Here is a 24056-nt window from a genome sequence, read left to right as displayed (position 1 = left end):
GGGAGATTTAAAGTAAGTGCCTTTGAGGGTCAACACTGGTGATCCTGATCTTCTCTTCCTGAGATGACCATCAGCTCTCTCTGCAAAAGAAGAGCAATCACACTAGGTACACACTGGGCCATCTCCTCTGTAGCTCATGTTCTTTCTCTTAGAGGGAAGTGACTGCAGCAGGAAAGAAGTTTGGAAGGGGAGGTGGGCAATCAGGTGGGAAATGGTTCCTGGGAAAAGTCTCCCTTCCTGGGAAAAGCTTTCCTTCCCTCTCCCTGAGACCTCCCACTCTGGACCAGGTACTACAAAGCACCATCTGGCACAGGTTGGCCACTGACCACATTGCCCAGAGGTGCTGACCTTTTCCAAAAATCAAGAGTGGTGTAAGCTAAGGGCATGTGATGTTCCTTAGCCACAGCCAGTGCTGATCTCTCCTCTGTCTCATTATTTTCTTAGAAGGCCACAGAGAGCTTGTTTCTTCCAGTTTTCTTGCTTACCTCTCGTGCCTGTATATATCTCCCTTGGATATCCCCTGGATATCCCCTGGCATCAGTGTTCCAACAGCTTAGACATGGAGAAAGACCCTGTCTCCTTGCTGTCAGCTCGTGGCTTCTCCAGATTACTTTGATTCTGTGGATCCAGTATTTCAGACCATGGCCCCTGTTCCTACAGCCATATAGACCCTGCAGTGTGGCTCACAGTCTGAGAGGTGGTCAGAGACCTGGAGACCTGAAATGCCCAAGATCTCCCTTCACCTCTGTCAGGGACTGAGGACAGCTGAGTCCGCAGAGGTGAGATCATTGCAACTGCTTTGTTTAGAAATAGTTCCAAGTGGGAATTTGCTTTTAAAAGAGAAGTTATTTGGGTCACAATATAACTTTCTCCCTTGCCTCAGACAGTCCTGTCTAACAAGCAAATCTGTAAATGTTTTAGGAATCCTGCTGCGTTGTTGCAGTGAGCATATTTTTAGTCCGTAATGCTGCTTCATTTATATACTTATTTGGTAGTGTATATCAACCCTTCAGATGGAAACATTGTCCAGATGTGCTGGGTAGGACAGTCAGGGCTGCTCAGCAGAGATGAGATGGAAGATTGCAGAAGTGACAGTGCAGAGAAAGCCCCCTGAGTTATGTTTGGGGACAGCTGCAGCCTTTCAAAAGGCCAGTGCCAGAGCTGCCACTGCAGCTGGTGCCCTCTTCGTATGAACCCTATACTGCCCTAAACATAAGCTCTTTTTTGGGCCAGGGCAGTATAAATTGTGTAATTTGCTGCTAAATCATTCTTACAACCAGACTTTAGCATCATCAGCTCAGCCCAGCTAGCACAAAGCACCAGGTACTGGAGCATGTCTGGTGGCTCTTTGAAAGCTGCCTTGATTGCTGCTGGTGTGATGGAAGGGGCTCTAAGTGTAAATTAACACTGACACAGACTGTCTTTGGAATCTGGTGTGGCAAAGCAAACTTTCCCATTAGAAGGAATAGTGGAAAGTGTAAAAGGTGTGGGTAGCTGTTCAACAAAGATTTTAAGAGAGTTGGTGGGTGTTTACCATCTTATGCAGAGGTGATTCCCTGACACCTATTTTGACATCAACTAAACTGGTTCCATGGATAGCAAATTCACTGTATGCTATTGTCTATGAGGAGGGGATGATTTTCTAGCCTTAGTGACAAAGACAGGTAGTTAAAGATGAGGCAAGTGATTTCCCTTCCTGTATCTTACCAGAAGTGAGGACATGTGGTCCAGATCTATGTGGTTGACAGTACCTTAAGTGTGTATTTGGTGAGCACAGTAGATACAGAGCTAGGCAGGTTCTGACCTTTTTTACAAGTCACCAACTAGGAAACCACCCAGTAGGTTGTCTACTGCAAAGGCAATAGGGGCCTTAAAAAAGAGTCTGAGGACTGGGGTCATCAGACCCTGAGTATTGGTCCCACGGAATATTTTTTTGTAATCCACTGAGGCACTGCCCAGAGTAAGGTAAAATTTATAGTTGTTCTGGTAGAATAAGGCTCTATAAATGTACCTAAAGTGTGAGTACACCTTCAAAAAGCTGTAAAGCTTTTCCATGGTGTTTGGTTACAGCTTGAAACACTCCAGCAAGCTCAGGTGGCCTTTCAGGGGAGCTCTGTTTCAGCCTCTGTGCAAACTGCAGTTTTCAAAATGAGCATTTTCCTGCAGCTAAACTTTCTTGGGAAAGTGTATGTAAGTGGGAAAGGATAAATTACCAGAATTACATCTTCTGTCCTATGACTGTGTCTGTAGGGCCAAACAGCCCAATGATATGTGTAAAGTTGAAGTCTAGAGAGGCAGTTGACATCACCATTTGTTCTGACTTAGTGCATTACCTGCCTTTCAAGCCCTCTGCCTGTCTTCTGCCTTTCCCTAAGACAGCATTTCTTGTAGAAGTAGATGCCTGATCTCACAGACATTTAAAAGTCAACTGATGGATACATGTCAGTGCTACTGAGGGAAGAAAGGGGACTTTGGTTCTATGGCCTTTCTAATAAGACAGTTTTGAAAATCTAATGCTTCAAATATGAAGACAAATCTTCCATCATCTTCAGTAATTTATAACAGTAGTTAATACCCTCAGCCTTATTTTTTGGTTTTGGTTTGGACCACAGACTTCAGCTTTCATCTGTGGGATCTTACAACATGGGTTTTTATAAGGGGAGTTGCCCTAGACCCTGGGGAGCAGCACTGGGAATTAGGTTTCTGTTCCCTAGACCAAGCTCGTGCTGAGAGTTTGGTACAGCCTGTGAGAGCCAGTGAGGATCTTTGGGAAGGTGCAGTCAGAGCAGCAATGCTTGGCACAACTACCTTTGCTGTTAATTTGAAATAGTCAATCATCTGAAGCATGGCTTTTAAACCTGTTAACAAATAATTAACTGCAATGCGGTCTCTTGGCACAGCAAGGATAGCTTCTTAAGCCTGAGGCTGTACCATGTGAGAAAGTGTATGTTCTGAACTTCAAAGAGGAGCAATAAATCTATTTATAAATCCAGACACCTCTACAGGAGATCCGTTCCTGTGTTTTCACTTACGTAATCCCACAAAACATCAGTCATACGTAATTCAATACAATAAACTTTAGAAATCACTCAGTGTCAGCGTTGCTCTGGGCTGTTAGGCAGCCCTGTGTAATGCACACTGGCAGTGCTGACCTTCCAGCCAGCAAAGAGCAGCAGGCAGCAGCCTGGGGCTGTCAGCCCTGCTTCACAGACACCCCTGTGCCCCCCTGGGAGGTGTGATGGGGGCATGCTCAGGCAGGGCAGTACACACTGATCTGAGCACTGGTTGTGCACACTGACCCCTGCAGAGACGAGCCACACGCAGCTGGTGAGCTCAGCACCCAGCATGGACACTCTGGAAAACCCGCCTGCTGCTCCACTGGTGTCTCCCAGATGTTGGTACTGCTGGATGGCCCCGTGGGAGGGGAAGGAAAGAAAGCCTGACCAGGCTTTTTTAAAACATCTGACAGAGGAATGACCAGGAAAAATTGTCCTATTCTGTGATATTGCCCTCTTGCTCACAAGGGGTTAGAACAGCACAGCTCCAGTCTTGAGCAGGCACCTGCACTCCCAGAAAGGCAGGGTCAGAGACATCAGGAGCAACTTCAAGTATCTGTGCAGAGCAAGGGTTAGGTACCCCATATCTCGATGGGCAGGCAGTCATCCAGTCTTTCCTTAAAAACTGCCAGTTTCAGAGATCCTCTGGTCTCCCAGGGTACTTTCATCCAGGGCTTGTGTTTTGTAATCATCACAAACTTGGTCAAAGTTAAACCTGTTTCTCTTGAGTGGGGCTGATAGTTTCTAGCCCTGTCATGCTGTTGGCTTATGCACAGTGATGCTCTGCAGTCCTCAAGCTTTTTTTGCAGGGCTTCTGCCCAGCCCCATTTTTACTCATGTTTTCCAGTTCTCTTGAGCATTGTGCTTCCCTCTGGCCATGGTTGAAATGCATTCTGAAGATTTTGGACAGCCTCTCTCTTTTATCAAAACTGCAGTCTCATCCAATCCAGCCACTCCAAAATGGTTGAAATCTCTCCAGTTTAGCATCTTCCAGAAATCTTATAAGTGTGTTCTCTGTTCCTCATCCAGATCATGAAACAGTTTAATGGCATCGAACTCAGGACAGAGCCATGTGGAATCATTTTTTGCAATGACATTGAGCTAGTCTTCCCAAACATGAGATTGTGCTGCATTCAGGTCACATTTGCCTGTTGTTTTGCTGAGACCATCACAGCCCATGGATGTTCACAGAGCATCAGCCTGTCCACCCTCTGGACTGGGGTGTGCCAGGCAGGGCTCCCCCATGGAGGCCAGGCATCCCCAGGCTGGCACGATTTCCAGACCACTCCTTGAAACACAGCTGGTCCATGTACCCAGCAGCAGCATCAAGTAACTGCTGTTTCTGCAGAACATCCCACCTCCTCTTCTAAGTCAGTTTGGAGTTAATGGTAATGAGAAAGGCTGCTGGAAATGCCTGTAGTGGGAATTGAGCCATTCCTGCTACTGCCCTCATCCCTGCGAGATTAAATCCTTTGCAGAGGCTCCCTGCAGCAGCTCGTCATCAACAATACCTTCACCCCAAAAAGGGAAAGAATCAGATGCTTTCTTTAAACCTGCCTGTAACTCCTGGGCTAATTCACAGGCCCAGGGCAGGATTTAGGCACTTTGTGAATGTCTGAGTTGGGGGAGTGTGTCCCCTCCATGCCTGCTGGCCAGAGAGGCTTGTCATGAGCGTGATTATTCCCAACTGTGGTAGCCTAAGAAGACACAGCACCTCTTGCCATGGGGTAGCAGGATTATGGCTTACTTAATCATGGTACAGGTAGTCACAAGAGAGCCTGTGTCAGTGCTGGGAGAAGCGGGATCCCAGCTGTCCAGAATGGGCTGAGCTGGTTCCCTTGCTCCCCTCTGCCACCCACACAGCACAGCTCCCTCTCTTGCATGGGCTGCTCCTGGTGTTGCTGTTCTCTGTCCTGTGCAATACCCAGGAACCTAATGATAGCCTGCTGTGCTGGCTGCTGCCAGCACAGCAGGAAACTCTTCCTGCCTTACCAAGGGGTTTTCCTGGTCTTGGCCGCTGTCCCATCCCACCTCACCCACTTGTGGCTTTGGAGCACTGTTTCTCACATAGCTGGGGTCCCTGGGGTCCTATCGACTGCAGCATGAGGCTGAGGAACTGTGTCTCTAGGGGAACCCATCTGTTCCCATTTGCTCTCTCCAGGCTCTTTGCTTCCCCTCATGCCTCTCTATTCCCCTGTGCAGCCCCCTGTCCTGAGCAGCACCACCAACCCCCTCCGCTCTCTGGTGCTGGGTCTGTTGGGTGGGAACTGAGAGCACATCCCTTTGGGTGTGCTGAGAGAAAGGGTGACCTGGAGGGATGGCCCTCCTGTGGGGGGACCAGCTGGGGGCACAGCACCTGAAGTCCTAGCAGGGCTTTATCAGCAGCACAGCATACAGGAGGGAGGAGGAGCTTGTCAGGGTTTTTGGGTCAGTGGCACAGAGATATGCACAGCTGCTTCTTTCTTCAGTGTCTCAGTGGCACATACAGAGCATTTTCCATTTCATTTCTTGCAGGTGGGAGCTTTGATTTCCCTTGCAGGCTCTCAGCCCCCTTAGCAGGGGTTTGCTCCTGCTTTTCATTTCTATACCAGACATACTTGATCTAATGGCTTCTACAGGTGGCGTGGGGTACAAGAGGGTCCGGCCATGGTTGTCAGCTGTCATCCAAAGTCAGAGTTAATCCAGGAAAACAGTAAAAATTAGTAATGTATATTGCATTCCTCCAATCCATACGCTTTCCATTAGGTGATCTCCCATCCTCCTTAGCACAGGAGGAAAACCCTGCCAATGGCAGTCTTCTGACTCTGAAAGGCAAGGATTAGTCGTGCCTGGAAAGCCAAACTTGCATTCCTGGGCACACTGTCTATGCAGGGAGTAGTCTCCCACCTTTAAATCCAGGCAGCAGATGCTGGCCATGTGCACAGCCTCTGCCTGTAAGCCCAGGAGCTTCTGCAGCAGCAGATGTGCCGGGCCTGGGGCCACACTGGGGTGATGCAGCCAGGGTCCCTTGTGCTGATCTGGGTTTCCCTGTGTCCAGAGGTCTCTCAGTATAGTGGCCTTGCCCAGTGTCACCACATCGCCCAAGAACAACAGCCAGGTCAGGACGGTAACAAGGCACAGTTAATTCTTTTGAGAGATCACATTTTAGCTTTTTTAAATTAATAATCTGATGAAGAAATTCCTCTAGATCATCAGTGTCAAGAGGGTTAGACAAAGTGAAACATTCAGCTTTCTTAAATAAACCTTATCTTCAATCACCCCCACACTCTAGTGGCTCAAGAACAACAGTTCTGTAATAAATGTTGTACAGCGCAAACTCCACCGGTAATTATGTGCAGATGAAGGAAGGGAAAATAAAAGACATATTAGTTTCTAAGTGTGGCTGCACATGCTAAGTGTGGCCTGGGCCTTTGAGGTGTCACAAGCAGACTGGGGCCATGTTGTGTGAGATGGAGCTCCATGTGTGGAGCTATATAAAGGAAGGGGGTTCCCCCCTCCAGCTCCTGCTCCAGACAAAAAAAAAGGTCCAGAAAGCTCTGTTTTTGGTGCTTTTGGGTCATTAGCTTGCAGGGCTAACTCTCACCTTATTTTTATCCTTACTTTTGCAGAGAATGTCATCAACGGGCAGGACTATGAGGTGATGATGCAGATTGACTGTGAAGTGATGGACACCAGGATCCTCCACATCAAAAGTTCATCTGTCCCTCCGTACCTCCGAGAGCAGCGCAGAAATCACACCGACACCTTCTACAGCTCGTCCCCCTCCGTCCCAGAGATGCCCCATGCCCTGAGGGCCGTTGTCAAATCCCCGCAGTAGCTCCTGGTTTAGCACACGGCCGGTGCATCCAACATGCAGCAGGTCCTGCCGCCAGACTGAGCCCTTCCTTGGCAGGGCCCTGGGGCTCCTGGCACATGAGCACAGCAGGGGCAGTCCCCCTGAGCCCATTCCTGTGCCTGACCCTACCCAACCACCGCATCCTGTCCAGGGATTATGCAGCTCAGCCCTGGGGGCCCCCTGCAGCAATGCCTGGTGCCAGAGGTGAGGGTGAGGCACCGCTGCAGTCCTGGGGTCGGCATCAGCAGCTACTGCCCAGGGCTGGCGTGGGGGGGACACGGGCCATCCCTGCTACTTATGCATTGTCCAAAACTGTGGGTTGTTTTTAATTTTTGTCCCTGTTAGGCTGCCTCCTGAGGTGGGGTGCTGAACCCTGATGTCCTGCCCAGAGACATCACAGCAGACAGCCAGGCTTGAGATCAGGCTTCTCTCCCTGCAGTGTGTGATGGACAGCAGCAGGAAGCAGTGTCCAGCTCCCAGCTGCAGGTGCAGGGGTTGCTGCAGCCCTACACCCCATGCTGGGCCAGCCACCCAACCCTGGCCCTGCACCCCAGGAGCATCCTTCTTCTTCCAGAATGGCTGTGCTGGGCCTGACCGGGCAACCCCACTCCACATCAAGCCCAAAGCTGCCCAAATCCCTGCCTGTGCAGCCTCCCTCGCTGGGGAGCCCTGGGATGCTTCCCAGGGTAGCAGTGGTGCTGTGGGGCAGCCCAGCCACTGCCACCCAGGAGGGTGGTGGGACCCTACACTTACAACTAAAGCACCACAGCCCCCACTGACAGGGCAGTGCACACCCCCCACACCTCCTCAAGTCCGTGCACTCTCCTGCACACTGCTGCTGTCTTCCCCAGCCCACGTGGCTGCTTGGCAAAAGGCTGGGGCTTGGCCCAGGGGAGGTGATTTAATGCAGCAGATGCATTTGCAAAGTTTTTGGTTTCTTGGGTTTGGTTTCTTTTTCCTGTTTTTTGTTTGGGTTGTTTTTTGTGTGTGCTATTTAATACTTTTCACTGCTAACAACAGCCTGTGGAGCAGCACTGGCCCCGCTGGGGCAGTTGGGCTGCTTCAGTTCAGAGGGACACAGTCACAGCACCTTCCTCCTGAAACCACACACACATGACGCACACTCAGCCCCACACACCCCTCTCTGCCTTCCCAGCACTGACAGCCACCCGCCAGGCAGTGGGGGGTTGTGCTGTTTGCCCCAAACATGGAGCTGCAGCCAACTGCTGCTGTTCCAAAATCAGTGTGGAGCTCTGTTCAGTCTGTCCCCCATTTGCCAGCTGAGCCCCAGGCCGGAGCTGGGCCGAGGAGCTGGGCACTGAGGTGCTCAGCTGGGATGAGAGCCAGCAGAGCATCGGCCTTCCATAATGACTTCAGCATGTTACAGCATTTTTCTTCCCCTTTACAGTTCACACAGAAGATGATGGGCTTCAGTTTGCCAGCCAGCTGCCTTTCCTTCATGATCTGAGCACTGACTGGCTCGTGTGGGGTTTTTAACTATGAATATTATTATTTGTGTGTGTGTGTGTGTGTGTGTGTGGCTGTTAGGAAATAAAAGCTGATCCAGCAGCAAGACAAACAGCTCCAGGGGCAGTGAGGAGGAGGATGAGGAGCAATACACCCCTGTGAAGTATGTGCCTTGCAACACCATGGAAAAACTTTGCCCTTTGCCACGTACTCGGCGCAAGCTGCGCCGGCCCCCCATCCTCTCGGCGCTCGCGCGGCTGGGAAGCAGCCGGGCTCGGCAAGGGGTTTGGCTGCACTCCTTGCACCAGTTCGTTTTCCTGGCCCCGGCCCCACCTGACTGTGGGCCAGCTCACACAATATTCAAAAATAAAAACCCCGGCGGTGCCCCAGCCAGAGGCACACGGCTCCCCTGCAGTCCCAGGAAGGGATGGCCGACTGCTGTGGGGGGCATTTACTGGGTTGGCACAGCCCAGCACGTTGGGAAGGGCTGCTGGTAGAGGCTGGGGGCTCAGGACTGCTACAGCACTGCATCCTCAGTCAGCACCATGGGCTCCAGTGGTGGAGAGCATCTCTCATCCTGTGTACTTCTGTTCTCTGTGTCCCTGGCACTGAAGGCAATAAAATCCTTCTTTTATTTATTATTAATATTCTTTGTTATTGTGCTTATTAATGCTGTTTTCCTTAGGCAAATGACTAGAAGGCCTGTGCTGTGTCTGCTGTCTCTTGGGCTGCAGCGTGACTCTGCTCAGCGCAGCACTGGCACTGCCCATGGCACATGCACCCAGACCTCTCTCCTGCTCCTGAGAAGGGCACCCTGCATGAGCTCCTCCACTTTGCCAGTGGAGCCTGGCAAAGAGAAGGCCACAAGGGTCTCACTGCAGCCCGAGTGACCCCAGTGCAGCTGACATCACAAAGACAAGCTCTTCTCAGGGCTGGACATGACCATGTCACCTTGGCCCAGTGCCAGTTCCAAGTGGCCTAGAGCTCCCTAGGGTCCCTTCCCCTTTGGTGTGAAAGTTGGGTCTCCCCAAACCAACCAAAACCAATCCAAAACACCCCCATGTATTTCCATGCACCCAAAGGTCTGAACCAGAGCCAAAGAAAGCCCCAAACAGCTGCAAAGGTACTGGATCCTTTATTACTGACAGCAGGTAAATACAAGATGCTGGTAGGCAGGAGGGCAAGGGCTTTGCCTCTGTGAGGGGATCCCGATGGTCAACAGCCAGGACCAGGCTGAGCACGGCAGTAAGAGGCAATGCAGGATTTGGAGCAGCAGGACAAGGGCTCTCCAGCCCTCGGGGCTCCCACAGCCCCACAGCCCCCTGCCCAGGCAGCCCAGTGCCCAGCTGAACGGAGCCTTTGCCCAGCAAATGCCAAGGGGGACTACTTTAGGTTACAAAATGAACAAACAAAAGCCATCTACACGTATTTACAGCATCCCCCTCCTGCCACCAGCTCACTCCAGCTGTGAATCAGGGCTCAAGGTGCACCTGAACCCCCGAGGGGGTTGCAAAGGGCAGAGCCCAAGCTGGAGGGGACAGTCCTTGGCATAAGTGCCAGCACCAGGGGCTGCTGGAGCTGCGCTCACAGCCCCATTGTACAGCAGGATCTCCAAAAGGAAGCTGGGAAGATGGTCCTGAGAGATGGGACATTCCCATGGGACACACAGGTCCTCCACCAGGGCAGGCAGACATCAGCATCCCGCTGGGACCTGGTGCCCACGGCAGAGAGGCCAGCTTTTTACTGGTTCAGGGTGTCTTGCTGATCATCTTCAGCTAAAAACATCATCAGGAGGACCATGGCCACCTCCTCTTCCCTGGGCAGGAGGGCCCATCTGCCCTTCCGAAGGAGAACCTCCTTCCCCTGGGAAGGAAAATCAGAAGCAAGGATACAGCAAAGACAAAGGGGGTGGTTCTGGCCTGGGGATCGATCTACAATCCACCATAAAAAACCAGCTTGAAACAAAACCCATCATTTACTCTTCGATTTGTACAAAATAATAATAACAATAAAAATAATAATAAAAGGTGCTGGTGGCCCCTGGCTTGCAGTGCCCCACTGTGGTGGGGGGGTCTCAGTAGGCAAAGATGACATGGTAGGTGACTTGGTGGCCATTGTCCCAGGCGTAGAGCAGGCGGTCCTTGGGGTTATAGTCTATCTGCGTGGTGTAGGCGTACTCGTTCTCAAAGAGCAGCCTGGGGATGATCTGCGTGTTGGTGTGCGTGTCAAAGGCGTAGGAGATGTTGGCATTCCTCTTGTTGTAGCTGTCGACCGCGTACAGGACCCCACAGATGACAAAGCAGTTCCCGTAGAAGTTCTTCCGCAGCCCCGTCCTCCACGTGGTCTCCTTCTGGGTGCTGAGGTCGGCTGCGTTCAGCTTGCTCAGCACGATCACCTCCTGGTTGAAGCCCTCGTAGCTGATGGCCGGGTAGATGACCCACAGGCCGTTCTCATCCACAGCAAAGTCCACGTCTGAGTGGCCTCGCCACCGCCACGGGGTGGACTCCTCGTAGGCCACGTCGTGCAGCATGGCCCAGGCGGCCACGTACCGCTGCTTCAGGTCATACTTGATGATGTTGCGCGTGAAGGCCCGGTTGTAGTAGAAGGAGCCGTTGTAGACAACGTGTCCCGTCCCAATCCAGCTGTATGGGAGCTTGTAGGAGTTGCTCCAGCGACCTGCGGGGCAGAGACACCTTGCTGGTGAAACTCTCCCTCTGCTTTGGGGTGGGTGGCCCTGCTGTCAGCACCCTCTGCCCCCAGCTCTGCCTGCGCTCCCTCCACGGCCACTAGCTGCAGCCTGACCTGCCCCATGCTCTGAACCCAGGTATTGGCCCCAGGATGGGGGGTCCCCAGGCAAGTCACTCCCCCATGATCCAGTATCCCTGGGAAGGAGGGTGCTACTTGGATCAGCCGAGGAGCAGCCAGCGTGGCATCGGAAATGGTGCAAAACCCACCTTGCTTGAAATTGTCGAGGTTCCTGAACTCCACCAGCGTGTTCCCATAGTAGTAGTTGGTGACATAGATCCGCTCCTCCCGGGCCAGGGGATCCTTCATCCAGGCTCCCTCATTGCGCCCGTAGGTGTTCTGGGTGGTGGGGCCCGAGATGGTGGACAGTGTGTCCTTGCAGCGCCCTGCATGGAGAGAGAAGGGCTTGTGAGGCCCCAGGCAGGGTGGCCACACTCTCCCTGCTCCTGTTGGGGTAGGCATCCCCCCCCTTCAGCCCCTTACCCACCCAGCAGGTACCCCCTGCTACCTCAGCCCAGCTGCAGCTTCACAGGACCCAGTAGCACTGGCCAGATCCTGCAAACATCTCCTCACAGCCTCAGCCATGTCCCTGCCCCAGCTGAGGCTGCTACCTGTCTTGGGTCCATGTCCAGGGAGGCCTCTTTTTGCCCTGCCCAGCCCAGCCCCTAAAACTGGGGGAGACTACAGTAGGTTCCAGAATTAATAAGCAAGTAAGCCCAGCCGGACACGCTGTGGGCACGAGCCAGCCCCCATGTGCACAGTTGGGTCAGTGCAGGACCTGCAGGCACTCACCAATGATGTTCCTGATGTCCTCCTCCTCCAGGCCCTCCTTTGGGGTAGGGGGGCTGACTGGTGTTGGGGGTGTGCCTGCCTGTCCCCAGACTCCTGGGCTGCTCTCCATGTCACTCCAGGCCCCAGCGGTGGTGGTTGGGGGCAAGTTCTCCATGGCTGTGTCCAAGGCTGCCAGTAGCTGTGGGGTCCCCTCCTCCACCAGCCCTGCTGGGGCAGTCACGGTCTCTGGGGTGGGGGTCAGCCAGCTCACAGCATTGGGGTCTGGCGTGGGGTCCGTGGATGTGGCAGGTGACAGGGGCACCGTGGCTGTCGCAGCAGTGTCAGCAGCTGGGGGGGTGGTGGGAGCACTGCCACGGGTGGGGGGCCATCCCACTGGGGAGGGCTTCCTCACGCCCTCGCCCGCCCTGCTGTTGGGCCTCAGGAGCTGGTCCTCGATCAGCAGGTCCACCGTGTTGTCCCCGCTGAACAGCTCGTCCGCTGCCAAATACAGACACAGGTGTCACCCCACAGTCCCCCACAGCCCCTCCGTGTTGGCCCCTCCACGCTGGCCCCCTGCCCACTTCTGCAGTCTGTCTTGTACCAAGCCCACATGCATTCCCTCTCCCCTTCCAGTCAGAGAAGGGCTGTGTGAACTACAGAGGCTGACGGTGCTCACGGTAGGAGGTCAGTGAGACCCCTTCACAGCCACATCCACCACCCCAGGCAGGGCAAAGCAGGAGGTGATGGAGAGCAAATCTGTCCCAGTTGCATGCCCAGCCAGATCCCATCCACCTGACCTGGGATGCCAAAGGGAGTGCCTCATCCAGGGCACAGGGACCACTGGGCTCCCCAGCCACTGCAGAAACTCTTGGAAAGGTGTTGGCGTTGGGTGTTTTAAACTGAAGCAGTGACCTATTTCTTTAGCTACCAGGGATTTTCCACGGAATGACAATGCTGCATTGCTCCACATACAGGGCTCACAGGCTGCATAGCAGTGAAGTACCAGTCATCCCACCTCCTCCTGCCTCCTCCCCCTGCTGCTCCCACACGCTTTGCCCACACATTCCCAGGGGATGAGGCAGGACTCAGGGGTGGACACTGGTTTTTCCACAGGANNNNCCCCAGCCACTGCAGAAACTCTTGGAAAGGTGTTGGTGTTGAGTGTTTTAAACTGAAGCAGTGACCTATTTCTTTAGCTACCAGGGATTTTCCACGGAATAACAATGCTGCATTGCTCCACAGACAGGGCTCACAGGCTGCATAGCAGTGAAGTACCAGTCATCCCACCTCCTCCTGCCTCCTCTCCCTGCTGCTCCCACACATTCCCAGGGGATGAGGCAGGACTCAGGGGTGGACACTGGTTTTTCCACAGGACACAGCCAGCCATCCCACTGACCGTGGCTGCATACCCAACTCACGTTGCTCCTCGATGTCATTCTCCGACTCGGTGGACTGGGCTTTGTAGTAGGTGACCCCTCGGACAATGGTGGGCTTGGAAGGAGGCCGGGTCCTCACCCTCAGCTTCCTTTGCAAGAGCTGCTCAGGCTTCTTTTCCTCCAGAGAGAGGTGCAGCTCTGGGAGGGACTCAACAGAGTTGATCTGCTGGGATATGGTTTCATCTTTCAGGAATCTTTCTTCATATTTGCCCTGGAAGAGACACAGAATGTTGTTACTGGATAAGCCAGAAATGCAGCATTTTGGGGACAGGGTAGGTCAGGCTGGCCAGTCCTGAATTGGGTAGGAGCTCTGTGCTCCCTCCTTCTTCAGGGTCACCCTCAGTCCCTTCTGACATGGGAAACCCTCCAGGAGACAGAGGGATGGCAGACGAGCATTGCTCCTGCATATCCTTGGTGCCACCCTGCAATTCCAGGACTCAGCACTCAATAAGGCATAGGCTGTGGGATGCAGAACAGGCAGGCAGAGTGAGATCCACTCCCTTGCATGCCAGGGAGCAGTGCTGGCAGCTGATCTGTAGAGAGAGTGCAATGTGCACCGAGCTTTCACGAGGCAGAGAGGCTCAAGGCACCTTCCCAGCAGGACCGGGAACCCCCCCAGAGGCAGGGACCGGGAACACCCCGGGGCAGGGACCAGCTGCAGCAGCTCATGTCTTAAGGATTTCATCTCATTAAAGGAAATCAGAAAGCCAGCCTGAAGGTTGAAGCTGTGCCCATTTGGCTGAGAAGATGGGCCCTGCTGCAATTAACAGTGAGAAAAGGGGCATAATGGGAAATGAGGTCACTCGGGGTAATAAAAGCCCCACACTCCGCTCCCCTTCCTGGCTGGGGCTGGCTCCCCTCCAGCAGGCAGCAGCTGCTCAGCTTTCGGCGTGGGGAGCAGGGGGAGCGGGGCTGGGAGCATGGCCGGACATCCCCTGCCTGGGGCACGGCTCTCTGGGGGCAGAGTGTGCTGGCACGGCACGGCTGGGGCCATTTCCCCACCTGCCAACACACAGTGCAGGTGTGGGAGCCCACCCTTCCCACCAGGGCTTGGGGAGCCAACCCCCACATAGGACCCGCAGCACCTGGGGGGTCAAGTGCAGGCTGTTGCCACCCTTAGGAGCTGAGCACCTCTGTTTGAGCTGGAAATGATGTTTCCCTCCCTAGACACCTTCTGCCCTGCAGAGGTGAGGGCAGGATGCTCCAGGAGTTGCCCAGCAGGGATAAGAGGAGCATGAGGCCATGCTACATCTCACTGCTGAAGCAGCAAATGCATCAGGACACTCTGGACAGACCTTTTCTCAAAACACCCCTCTCACCCCTCTCTGAGGCTGCACAAAAGCTGCTGCCCCAGGCTGAGGTTGTTGCCATGCTGAGCAGACCCCATGGAGACCCCCCCAGTCTGGGGCTGGGTGCCAGAGCCAGGGATGCCCAGCCTCTGCCTGGAGCCTACCAGGCGCAGGGGCTTTCTGTGGAGGGGTAATTGCCTGGGAGGGAGGGAGGGCAGGCGACAGGCTGTCCCTCCACGGAGCCCCAAGCCCTGCTAATCAAAGGCTCTGAGTTTCCCACCGCTTCCCAGCCGGCCCCACAATGACATCACGCTTTCCGAGCAGTTCAGCCGCTGCTGACCTCGAAAACCAACAACCCCGTGGGAAGGGGGGAGGCTCAGGGAGCAACCTCCCTCTGCTCCCACCTACATCCCGCCCCGGCGGCAGCTGGGCTGTGCCGAGAGAAGCAGGCTGGATTGGAGGCACGGAAACAGGGTCATCCGAGCCGAGAAAAAAACCACCGGCCCGGGGCCACATCCAGGAGACACCCCCAGGGCTGGCTGGTGCAGCAGCAGTGACATCGAGCCGTGTTTGGGCAGCTGTACCTCTGCGTGTGTGTAGGCAGCCTCCGCATCCCGCTGCAGCGAGCCCTCGATGTCCGTGAGGCTGTTGGTGAGGAGCCTGGAGCAGTTCTCCCTGTCCCTGCCGGAGGGATCCTGCAGACCCTCCTCCCCACTGGCTCCTGCACGGTGACCTTCCTGTGTGAAGTTCCTGGACATGCCCTAGAGAAGCAAGAGAGGAGACTTTACCCCACTTATAGTCAAGGGATGCTCTGTGGCCCCCAAACCACAGCTCAGAAGCCAGAAAGCAGCTCTTTGCTACCATCCTGGGTTTACAGCTGGGACACTTTAGCTGCTGAGAAGATGCCCCCTGACCCTAGTGAGATTCAGAAACGCCATCCTTCATGTGCACATCCAAGATCTACTCTTTTCCACAGTTTCCCATGGAGCAGGAGAATGGCCGTGAGGTTCTTCAACACCCATCTTCAGCTACGCTTGCTGGGTCATGGAAGAGAAAAAGACAAGCTAAAACACCTAAAGTCTCAGCCTGGTGTCCTTGGCCTGTGGCAACAAGTTCATCTCCCATTTATTAACCTCACTTTCCTAGCAGGATGCCATCCTGGCTGGTCACTGCCTGCCTGACCTTCAAGGGATGTCCTGGAGGTCAGTAACCCGCTGGTCTGGTTTCGGCTGTCCTGGTCCTGCCCTGCTGCCTGGCCACACAGTGCCTGCACTCAGAGACTGCTCTTCCCCATCACCCTTCGCTCCCACAGAAGAGAGCGAGAATGTGGGGACAGGACAAGAGCCAGTGACCCTCAGAGAGTTCTCCTGTGACCAGGAGGGAGCTGGGGCTGGCTGCAGCTCATCAAGCAGGCAAACCCTTCGCCCTTCTCAGTTCCCCAACAACAGGCACATCCCGTACCCAAGGGGTTTGTGCAGTCTCTGCTCATCACTCCTCGGGCTTCTACATCTCAAACAGCAACTGCTTTAAGTAAGGTGGCACATCAATCAGAGCACTTTTGCACAGAGACTGGGGGTGGTTACCCTGATCCTTCATTTTCAGTGTCCTGCCACTAATTTCTCTTAAAACCCACCGTGACCTCCCACTGTGACCTCAAAATCACCAGCTGATGCGACAGCTGTGAGCTAAAGACAAAGCAGAGGATCTGCCTCACTGGATAAGGTGCTGGTTCTGTGGTCCGGGAGTTTGGGGGTTCCTTTCCTTTAGAGACATCACTTGAATAAAAGCCCTTTTTATACTGGAAACAACTCACAAAACCTTCTAATCTCTGCAAAAATTCCATCCTGAGCTCAGTTAACCCCCAGCCCCCCTCCACGTGCATCTGAATTCCCAGTCTTTATCCAGAAATTGTGAGTCACAGGTTTTGAGGCTGAGTCCAATGACGCAGGGACTTTTCAGCAAGTGTTTTGCTGTAGTAAGCAGGTCTTCTCGTGATGCTCTCCTAGGATCAGCGCAGGAGCAGCTTTTGACACCATCCTCCTTTGGAGAGGATGACTGATTCCAACAGCCTTGTGCCCTTATCATTTAGTCTGTGTAATGTTTGGCTTATGACCTGCTTAGGAATAAAATCTGCCTCCCCTTGAGCAGGGAGGCACCACCAAAGCCTGGCCTGTGATGCTGCTGGAGGCCACTCAGTGGCTTTGCTGCAGAGCAGCTGCCAAAAGCACACCCGCCTGGGAGGGCAGTGCTTTGAAGCCGTGCCAGGCTCTTGTTCAGCATCTCAGCTGTCCATTGTGTCAGACCCCGTGGCCAATGCAGGGTGTGATCCTCCTCCACGTCCTCTCAACAGGAATTTCCGTGCTAAGCCGGCAGCAGGAGGCGTTTCACACCTGCTGCCTGCACTGCCCCAGAGCACTGGGCAAACTTCATCTAACCCAGACTCCTCCTGTCTTTCTCCATCCCAGACCAGTGCCTGTAGGCAGCTTCAGCTGCTTTTACATGAAGCCCTGTTTCTGGGAAATTAAAGACCCCAACCTGTGAATTCCCTGCTCCTACACCTTTACTGCTCCATCTCTGGCCAAACTACTTCAGCCAGACTGAGCTTTCTGCCTGTCTGCCTCCCTGTGACAGGCTGTGAGCAGAGTGACCAGGCTGCAAGGTCACCCCATGTGCCCAAAGTGCCACCAGCACTGCTGGCTCTGAACCCCCCATACAGGACCCAGCTGGTAAGCAGGGCCACTTTGGCACTGAAGCAGAGTGCAGTGACAACCCCACTTGAAGTAATCCCTTGGCAAACCCAAGTAATCACTGGAGAACACCCTAAACCACAGGAAGAGGGTGGGATTGCAAACAGGAACATTGGTGCTTTGTTATTTTTAGACATCAAAACCCCTTTTCCCCCTTTTGGGTCAATTACTGTGCTTGAAAATCCAGAGCCCCTCAGGCAAGCCTGCTCCTCCCAGCTGTCTTCTTCCTGACCTTGGGATGGAGCATGCCATGCCTTCCCAAAAACACTTTGCAAGTGGAATTTTGGCTTTATAAATCACCGCCTCTCAGCCTCTGGCTGGAGACAAACAGGACTGCTCCACTCCGACAAGAATGTGGAATTACTGTCCCAGATACGGATCACGGGAGAAAACTCCAGTATTTAATCTGGCAACCTGTTGCTACATAGCTGAGCACAGCTTAACAAACTGCAAACCCTAGGCTGTGCTAGCCAAAGAAATATTAAACTATATGGAAGTGAAAATTATTTCACTGGAAGTCTGCTCTAAAAAGAATGGAAGGTTGAGAGTTCTGCTCTTTTTTAACGCAGGCCAAGATGTAACTTGGTCCCTCAGGAATCTGAGCTCCTTGGCTCCCTGCCGTCCTGGTGAGTGTACCCCAGCACCAGCCCTGAACCTCTCGCCCCCACATCAAACAGCACAAAAGCAGCCTGTTGAGAGCAACCAGCACAGAGCTAAAACTGAGAAGAGGAAAAACTTAACAGCAGGTCCTTCTGACCCCAAGGAGATACCGCTCCTAGTGAGGCCACAGCTGGGATCCCGCACCCAGTTTGGGCCCCAAGGGATGGGGGGAGCTGGAGAGGGTCAGGCAAGGCTGATGGGGTGGTGATGTGCTGGGCACTGCCAGTGAGGAGTGGGGGGGAGTCTAGTCTGGTCTGGTTTAGTTTGAGCCAAATACTTAATTAACATTTCTTCCAAAAGCAACAAGGCTCTGAATGCACCAAAGGCACCAGGAACTTAACTGGAAGCAATTCCCACCAAAGGCAACAACCTCAAGGGAGAGCAGGATTCATCTTACCTCCTCGAGCTTTTCCACCCGACCCACCAGCTTGGTTGTGACCGAGTGCAGCTTCAGAAGGTCTAAGCCATAAAAGGCACTTTCCAGCATCTCCATGATGGAAGACAGCTGCAAGGCAAAGGGAGCACAGTCAGGCAGCAGCACTTGCTATCGTGTGCCTTGAGTGGTTCCCTCAGCTGAAAAGTCAAGGGCGATGCACCCATCTGAGTACAAGAAGTTTATTAAAAAGTGAGTTTTCGCTTACACAGCCTTGCTGCATTGCTGTCCCCGTCAGAGCACAGCATGCAGAGCAATGTGCTATACCTCTGCAGAGCTTCAGGGCTTTGGGAGCACATTTTGGGTGCTGGGGATTAGTAGCAGAACAAGGAGAAGCACTGCTCTCTTTGCCAGCTCTAGGCAGGCTCTCCTGCAAGCCCAAAGGATTAGCTACAGTGATGTGACTGCCAGCAAAAGAGGCAACAAGAGAAAGGCAGCTCAAATAAAAGTGAGTTTGAGATCAGACTCTGAGCTCGTGCCATCCCGTGCTTTTTTTCCTGGAACAAGAAGAAACTTGTTAAAAAATTTTTAAAATATTCCCAAACGCAGGAGTGAAGAACCAGATATTCAGTGCCAGCCTGGTAACAGTTTGCTTCCTGGAGAACAACTCTGTGAGAGAGATGCTGCCCTCTCCTGCAACCACCCATTTCGGAGACACCCTGTATTTAACTCACCCCTGTCCCACAGCAGGAAGGGTTGTGTCCCCTTGTCCTGCTCAGCATCAGCCCTTGCTCACCAGTCCTGGGGATCTGGACAGCAGTACCCTCATTCTGCCTTTTGTCTGAGTCCTGGTGCTCCTCCACAGAGGACAGTGCTGACCATGGCAAGGCTGAGGAGAAGCCGGTCCATTCCCTGCCTCAGCTCCCACACATCTCCTCCCTCCAGTCCCATGTGTCCCCACATGTCCACATGGTGCTGCAGACCTTACAGTCCCAATGGCTGAGAAGGATTTTCAGTGCCTAGGAATTACTACAGGGCAATGACATTTTCTCCAAGCAGCTACAAACTGGTCAACAGAGCTTCATAAACATGGGAGAATCACAGGCAGCACTGCTGGCAGCACTTGTAGTTTCCACCCCAGCCTCTGCAGTCTCCCTGTGGAGCTGACAGCAAAGGAAAGATTTTTTGGGCCAGATAAAATGGCAGCATTAAGAGACAAGAGCTGTTTTATGGCTATGCATCCACTTTCCACTGAGGGCTGGATAGAGACGACCGATACAATGCACACAGCCTGCCAGACAGCCACTGGAGACATGTGCTTTCCCTCCAGGCTGGATAATTTCCATCAATGTGCAAAGGTTACAGACTTTATTAACCTCCTTTCAAACCATCCTGAATACAGACTCCTTGCACTGACTCTGCACCCGAGACCCCACAACACACGTTGTGCCTAGAAGCAGAGGAGCAGCTTGTTGCCATTTCACAAAAACAGATCTTTGATTAAGCTACTCCCTGCCAGCACCATGATGACCCTCCCCGAAAGACCACACTGTTCCTACCAACTCAATGCTTCCTTCCCTTCATCCACTGCAGACTTACACTCCCACTGGTCTGATGGTCCATGAATTCCCATGGGACCTCATTAAAGACACAGGTGGGACTGAAATCTTCAGCTGGGATGCCCAGCACAGCCACTCGACTGAGTTGGGGTGCCCAGACATACGTTCCTGCTGCCTGGACTTTTCTCTCTGTGTTTATCCCTCTTTCTCACCGTTCCCTCAGGGACACATCCTCCAGCCCACTCATCATAATGGAAGGAACTTCCCACAGCTCTCCCACACATGGAGTACCCACAGCTTTTGAGTCAGAGCATAAGAAAGTCTGGTAAAACACAACACACACAGAGCATGACCCTGTGCACTTCCCGCTGCTGGACTGAGCAAGGGTGATGCTCCTCGGACCAGCAAAGAGAGCTATACCCCTGGGGCTGACCCGGCCCTGCGCTGAGGAGTGCAGGAGCTGCTCCTCACGAGTCACGTAAGAACTGGAGCTGTGTCCTCTCCTATTCCCAGCTTCTCCCAAGAGAAGTGGCTGTTCCCAGTGAGCCCGACAGCAGGAGGGGCTCTGAGAAAACAGTCCTGCTTCACAGCTCCTGGGGATGGACTTCCACAGCAAAGAAAACCCCCGCGTGTGTATGTTTGGATAAATCTTGTGAAATCGTTTGGCCGCGAATCCTTGTGAAATGAGCAGGGGAGCCGGGGCCAGTTCCTAGAGGACAGGCTTTCACACCACAGCTGGCTGTGAGCAGCTCCCCGGTGGGAAGAGCAGCTGCAGCCAAGGGCGCAGCTCGCCACACCACTCTGCTCCTCCTGGAGGCTGACCAGCCCCAGAGAGGATGGGGAGAGAGCTAGATGTGAGAGAGCCAGAGAGATGTGAGGTGGAGGAGCTCTGCCTGCCTCCTGGCAAGGGACTACAGAGTGTCCCCTCCCCTAACACACAGAGCTCACAACTCCTTATCTAAGACCATGTGTGACATTCTGGCTTCTCCCCCAGACGAAGGACCACCAAACAACTCTAGACTGGGACTCCTCCTTCCCTGAAATGATAGATTGTCTGCCTGTGCCTGTTTATCTTCCCTAGCTGCAGGGGCACTTGGACAAGAAGCTGCTAACTGTCTGCAGTTGGACAAGATGAAACACATCCTGAAGCTCCAAATTAATTAGAACAAGCCCATGGTGGTGGTGGCCTCAGTGGCAGGCTGCCCCACAGCATCTCACACACCACCTGCCTTCCCTCCAAAGCTGGGACAAGCAGGGCTGCCCCTGGGTATATCCCATTGCCACCCACACCAGTGCCACCAGCATTCAGCCTTCTGCTCCAGGGACTCCCCAGGGCTGGACCAAGCCAGTGGCAGTTTCTGCTGCCCTGCACTGGTAGAAAACTTGAAAACTCAGCAGGGCTTGCTGCCAGCTGCTCCACCAGCAAAACCAAGAATCCAGCAGAAGTCAGGAGTATGTAGAACAAACACTGTCATGTTTGGAAAAGAGTTCTGTATTACTAGAGAGATAAAATACTAAATAGTAGAGAAGTGTCAGCATTTAAAACAACAAACCCATCCTGCCATCTGCCAGCTGTGCAACACACCCTCACGCTGACGCATCAGCAGCTTTTGGCCCACAGAAGCCAAAACAGCTTTTCTGTATGGGTCTTTGGGAGTCCCTCTGCGCAACAGGAAAAAGACCTGACAGCTGCCGAGCAGAGCAGAGCTGTGCCCCAGGGACATTTGGAGCTGGACAAAGGGCAGGGAGCAGCCCAGTTCCTCCTGGGCTTCCAGCAGAGACAGCCACGGTGGACCCCAGGCAGCATGGGATCAATCGAGTGAATCATCCACTGCAGCTGCTCGAATCAATCCCTTAAGCTGAGCTTGATTTTTATATCAGACATGCGGACATAAAAATAAGTAGGAGATGGTTTAGAAAAAAAAGTTTGGGAAATATTTTTTTTTTTTAGAAAAAGCTCTGAAATAAAAGGCTTCAGAAGACCTCCCACTCCCCAAAGAGTCCCAAGCTCAAGATGCTCTCCTACCTTCAGGTCACTGCTCTCTGCCTCCCGCAGCTTCTTCAGCCTGAAGTCCCCCTCGCAAGGGTTGAGGGCCGAGGGGGGGGCCACGCACGCACACTTGCAGCTGGGTCCTGACGTGATGGTTTCCACCGTGTAAAAATCCTCTGCTCTGAAAGCGCCTTCGTTAATCCTCTGGCAGGCGCCGCGGCCCAGGGGTCTGACCAGGCATTTGCACCGGCAGTCGGAGCCTTCAGACACCGCCTTCACCTTGTCGTAGTCACCTAACAGCTGAGCACAGGTCACAGCAGTTAGCCAACCTCCCGTCCTCTGCCTGCACAGCAAGGACAGCCTAGACCTTGAGGTCAAAACGAGGACACTTTGGATACCCCGAACCTCGAGGAAACTGCCCGGCTTTTCCAAAATCTGCCAACCAAGAAGCTTTCTAGAGATTGCAAAGCTTTCTGACCCCTGCCTACAGGGGGAATAAAAACTGGCTTCTTACAACGTGGTATTTTTTATTCCACTGTGTGCAGAATGCTGCTTTGAATTTTAAATACAAAGGATTTTAAATGTGAACACCATCCTGCTGTCTTTTAATGCTCCACGTCCAAAAGACCCAATAAGTCACCTGCTTCCCAGAACAAGACTTTTTTACACAGGCAAACAGGGTAATGGTACACTGGAAGAGTGACTGAAAGCCACCCTATAAGCAGCATAACCTGGTGGTGAAGCAGTATTTCTGATTAGCCCTATACAATGCCAGGAATTTCCTTTACGGAGATCTGCAGACAGCGCTTCTGAAAGCCCAAGCACAAAAATAACTTTGGCGGTACGTTTCCAATAGTCCCTGCGTTAGCCATTTCCGAGGGCAGATAATCACACACCATCTGATCGGCCAAGTCTAACAGAAACCTCCACCGCATCCCACTGGCAGGGAAAGAGCCTGGATCCCTCCCCTCTGCACACAAAGAGGCTCCACTAATTCCCCTCCCAAGAAACTCCCCGTTTTCCGAGTCCTCCTCGGGGAAATGATAGGATGGAGGCTGTGAACTGCTCCCAAAAGGACTTCAGAGAGTTCACTGCACCTCGGGTGCACTCTCTCCAGTGCTCACCGGCGGTGCTGGCTGAGTACGCAGCATCACCCAGCATCGTTGAGCATGCACAGCAACACATAGCATCATCCAGGCTGTGTACAGCACCACCCAGGGTGCACGCAGCATCACCCAGCATCGCTCAGGGTGCACACAGCATCACCCACGGTGTGCACTGCATCACCCAGCACCGTCGAGCACGTACACCCGGCATCCCCCAGCACCCCGCAGGCTGCGCGCATCATCCCCCCGGCAGTGCCTGCATCCCCCGCGGGTACCTGGGAGAGAATGTTCTCTTGGTTGTCCGCCTCGTCCTGCAGCGGCTCTGCGGAGGGCCGGCCGTGCGGCAGGGGTGGTCCCTGCCCGGCAGCCGGCGCCAGCGCGGCCAGGCAGAGCAAGCGCGCAGCCGGCCGAGCCATGGAGGGCGGGCGGAGGGCCCGGGGCCGGGCGGGAGCGCCGCTGCTCGCTTCAGGTGCGGCGAGGCGGGGCGGGGGGGCCGGCCGGGCTCCGCCCCGCTCCTCCCTCCCACCCGGCTTCCCTCTCCGTCCTCCTCCCGGTCTCTCCCGGTCCTGCCCTTCGGCGACGGGAACGGGGCTCGGCGGGGCCGAAGGGTGCGGGGGGCGGGGCCGCGCCCGGGCGGGTTCCCACCTGCGGGTGGGTTCCCGCAAGCGCAGCCCGCATGCTCGGGCGCCCCCGAGGCGCTCGGGCATCTCCCGCCGAAGGAGGCTGCGGTGCGACCCCGCGCGTGGGGCTGCTCCGGGAGGATGCGACCCGCCTTCCCAAAGTGCCCGCACTGCCGGTCCGCACCCGGCAAACCTGAGCCTCCCGCCCCTGCGGTGTGCCAGGGGGCTGCTGGGGGACGCAAAGCCGTCCTTATGACCTCCCTGGCTCCTGAGAGCAGCCTGGCTCTCACCGTCCATTCCTTTAGGTCCCAGGGAAATGGTGCTGATGGCACGGCACACCGTGGCTCTCCAGTAACACTGCACACACTGGGGTCACACAAGCAGTGCATGTTTCCAAGACGG

At 54.0% G+C, this 24056-nt stretch overlaps 2 protein-coding genes across 3 annotated transcripts in view; one reads left to right on the top strand and one right to left on the bottom strand.

Annotated features, from left to right (window-relative positions):
• Positions 1–7526, top strand: part of ATF6 (activating transcription factor 6) — a 74637-nt gene extending 67111 nt beyond the window's left edge. For both annotated transcript variants that reach the window (XM_029962272.1, XM_029962271.1), the window contains exon 14: positions 6665–7526. In XM_029962272.1, coding sequence (XP_029818132.1) covers positions 6665–6873 — 209 coding nt within the window. In that variant the 3' untranslated portion in view covers positions 6874–7526. The remainder of the gene's footprint in view (positions 1–6664) is intronic.
• Positions 7527–9474: 1948 nt separating this feature from the next.
• OLFML2B (olfactomedin like 2B) lies at positions 9475–23741 on the bottom strand. The gene is made up of 8 exons (XM_029962235.1): positions 23310–23741; positions 21965–22228; positions 18404–18511; positions 15184–15360; positions 13293–13521; positions 11896–12372; positions 11313–11489; positions 9475–11034 (listed from the first exon to the last, which is right to left on the bottom strand). The coding sequence occupies exons 1-8, from the start codon at positions 23739–23741 to the stop codon at positions 10433–10435; spliced, it is 2466 nt and encodes an 821-aa protein (XP_029818095.1). The 3' UTR covers positions 9475–10432.
• Between the last annotated feature and the right edge of the window lie 315 nt (positions 23742–24056).

Source organism: Manacus vitellinus, unplaced genomic scaffold (assembly GCF_001715985.3).
Source record: "Manacus vitellinus isolate BGI_N305 unplaced genomic scaffold, ASM171598v3 scaffold_44_pilon, whole genome shotgun sequence".
Classification (NCBI taxonomy): domain Eukaryota; kingdom Metazoa; phylum Chordata; class Aves; order Passeriformes; family Pipridae; genus Manacus; species Manacus vitellinus.
Note: the sequence above shows the minus strand (reverse complement) of the source record. Positions and strands in the feature narration are given on the sequence as shown.

Bases quoted from the DNA above. Each gene is read 5' to 3' on its own strand.
- OLFML2B (XM_029962235.1), bottom strand. From the start codon at position 23,741: ATGCCCGAGCGCCTCGGGGGCGCCCGAGCATGCGGGCTGCGCTTGCGG. The intron at 11,490-11,895 runs GTGAGTGCCTGC...CTCTCCATGCAG, and splicing joins GGACATCAGGAACATCATTG to GGCGCTGCAAGGACACACTG. The intron at 11,035-11,312 runs GTGGGTTTTGCA...TCTGCCCCGCAG, and splicing joins CCTCGACAATTTCAAGCAAG to GTCGCTGGAGCAACTCCTAC.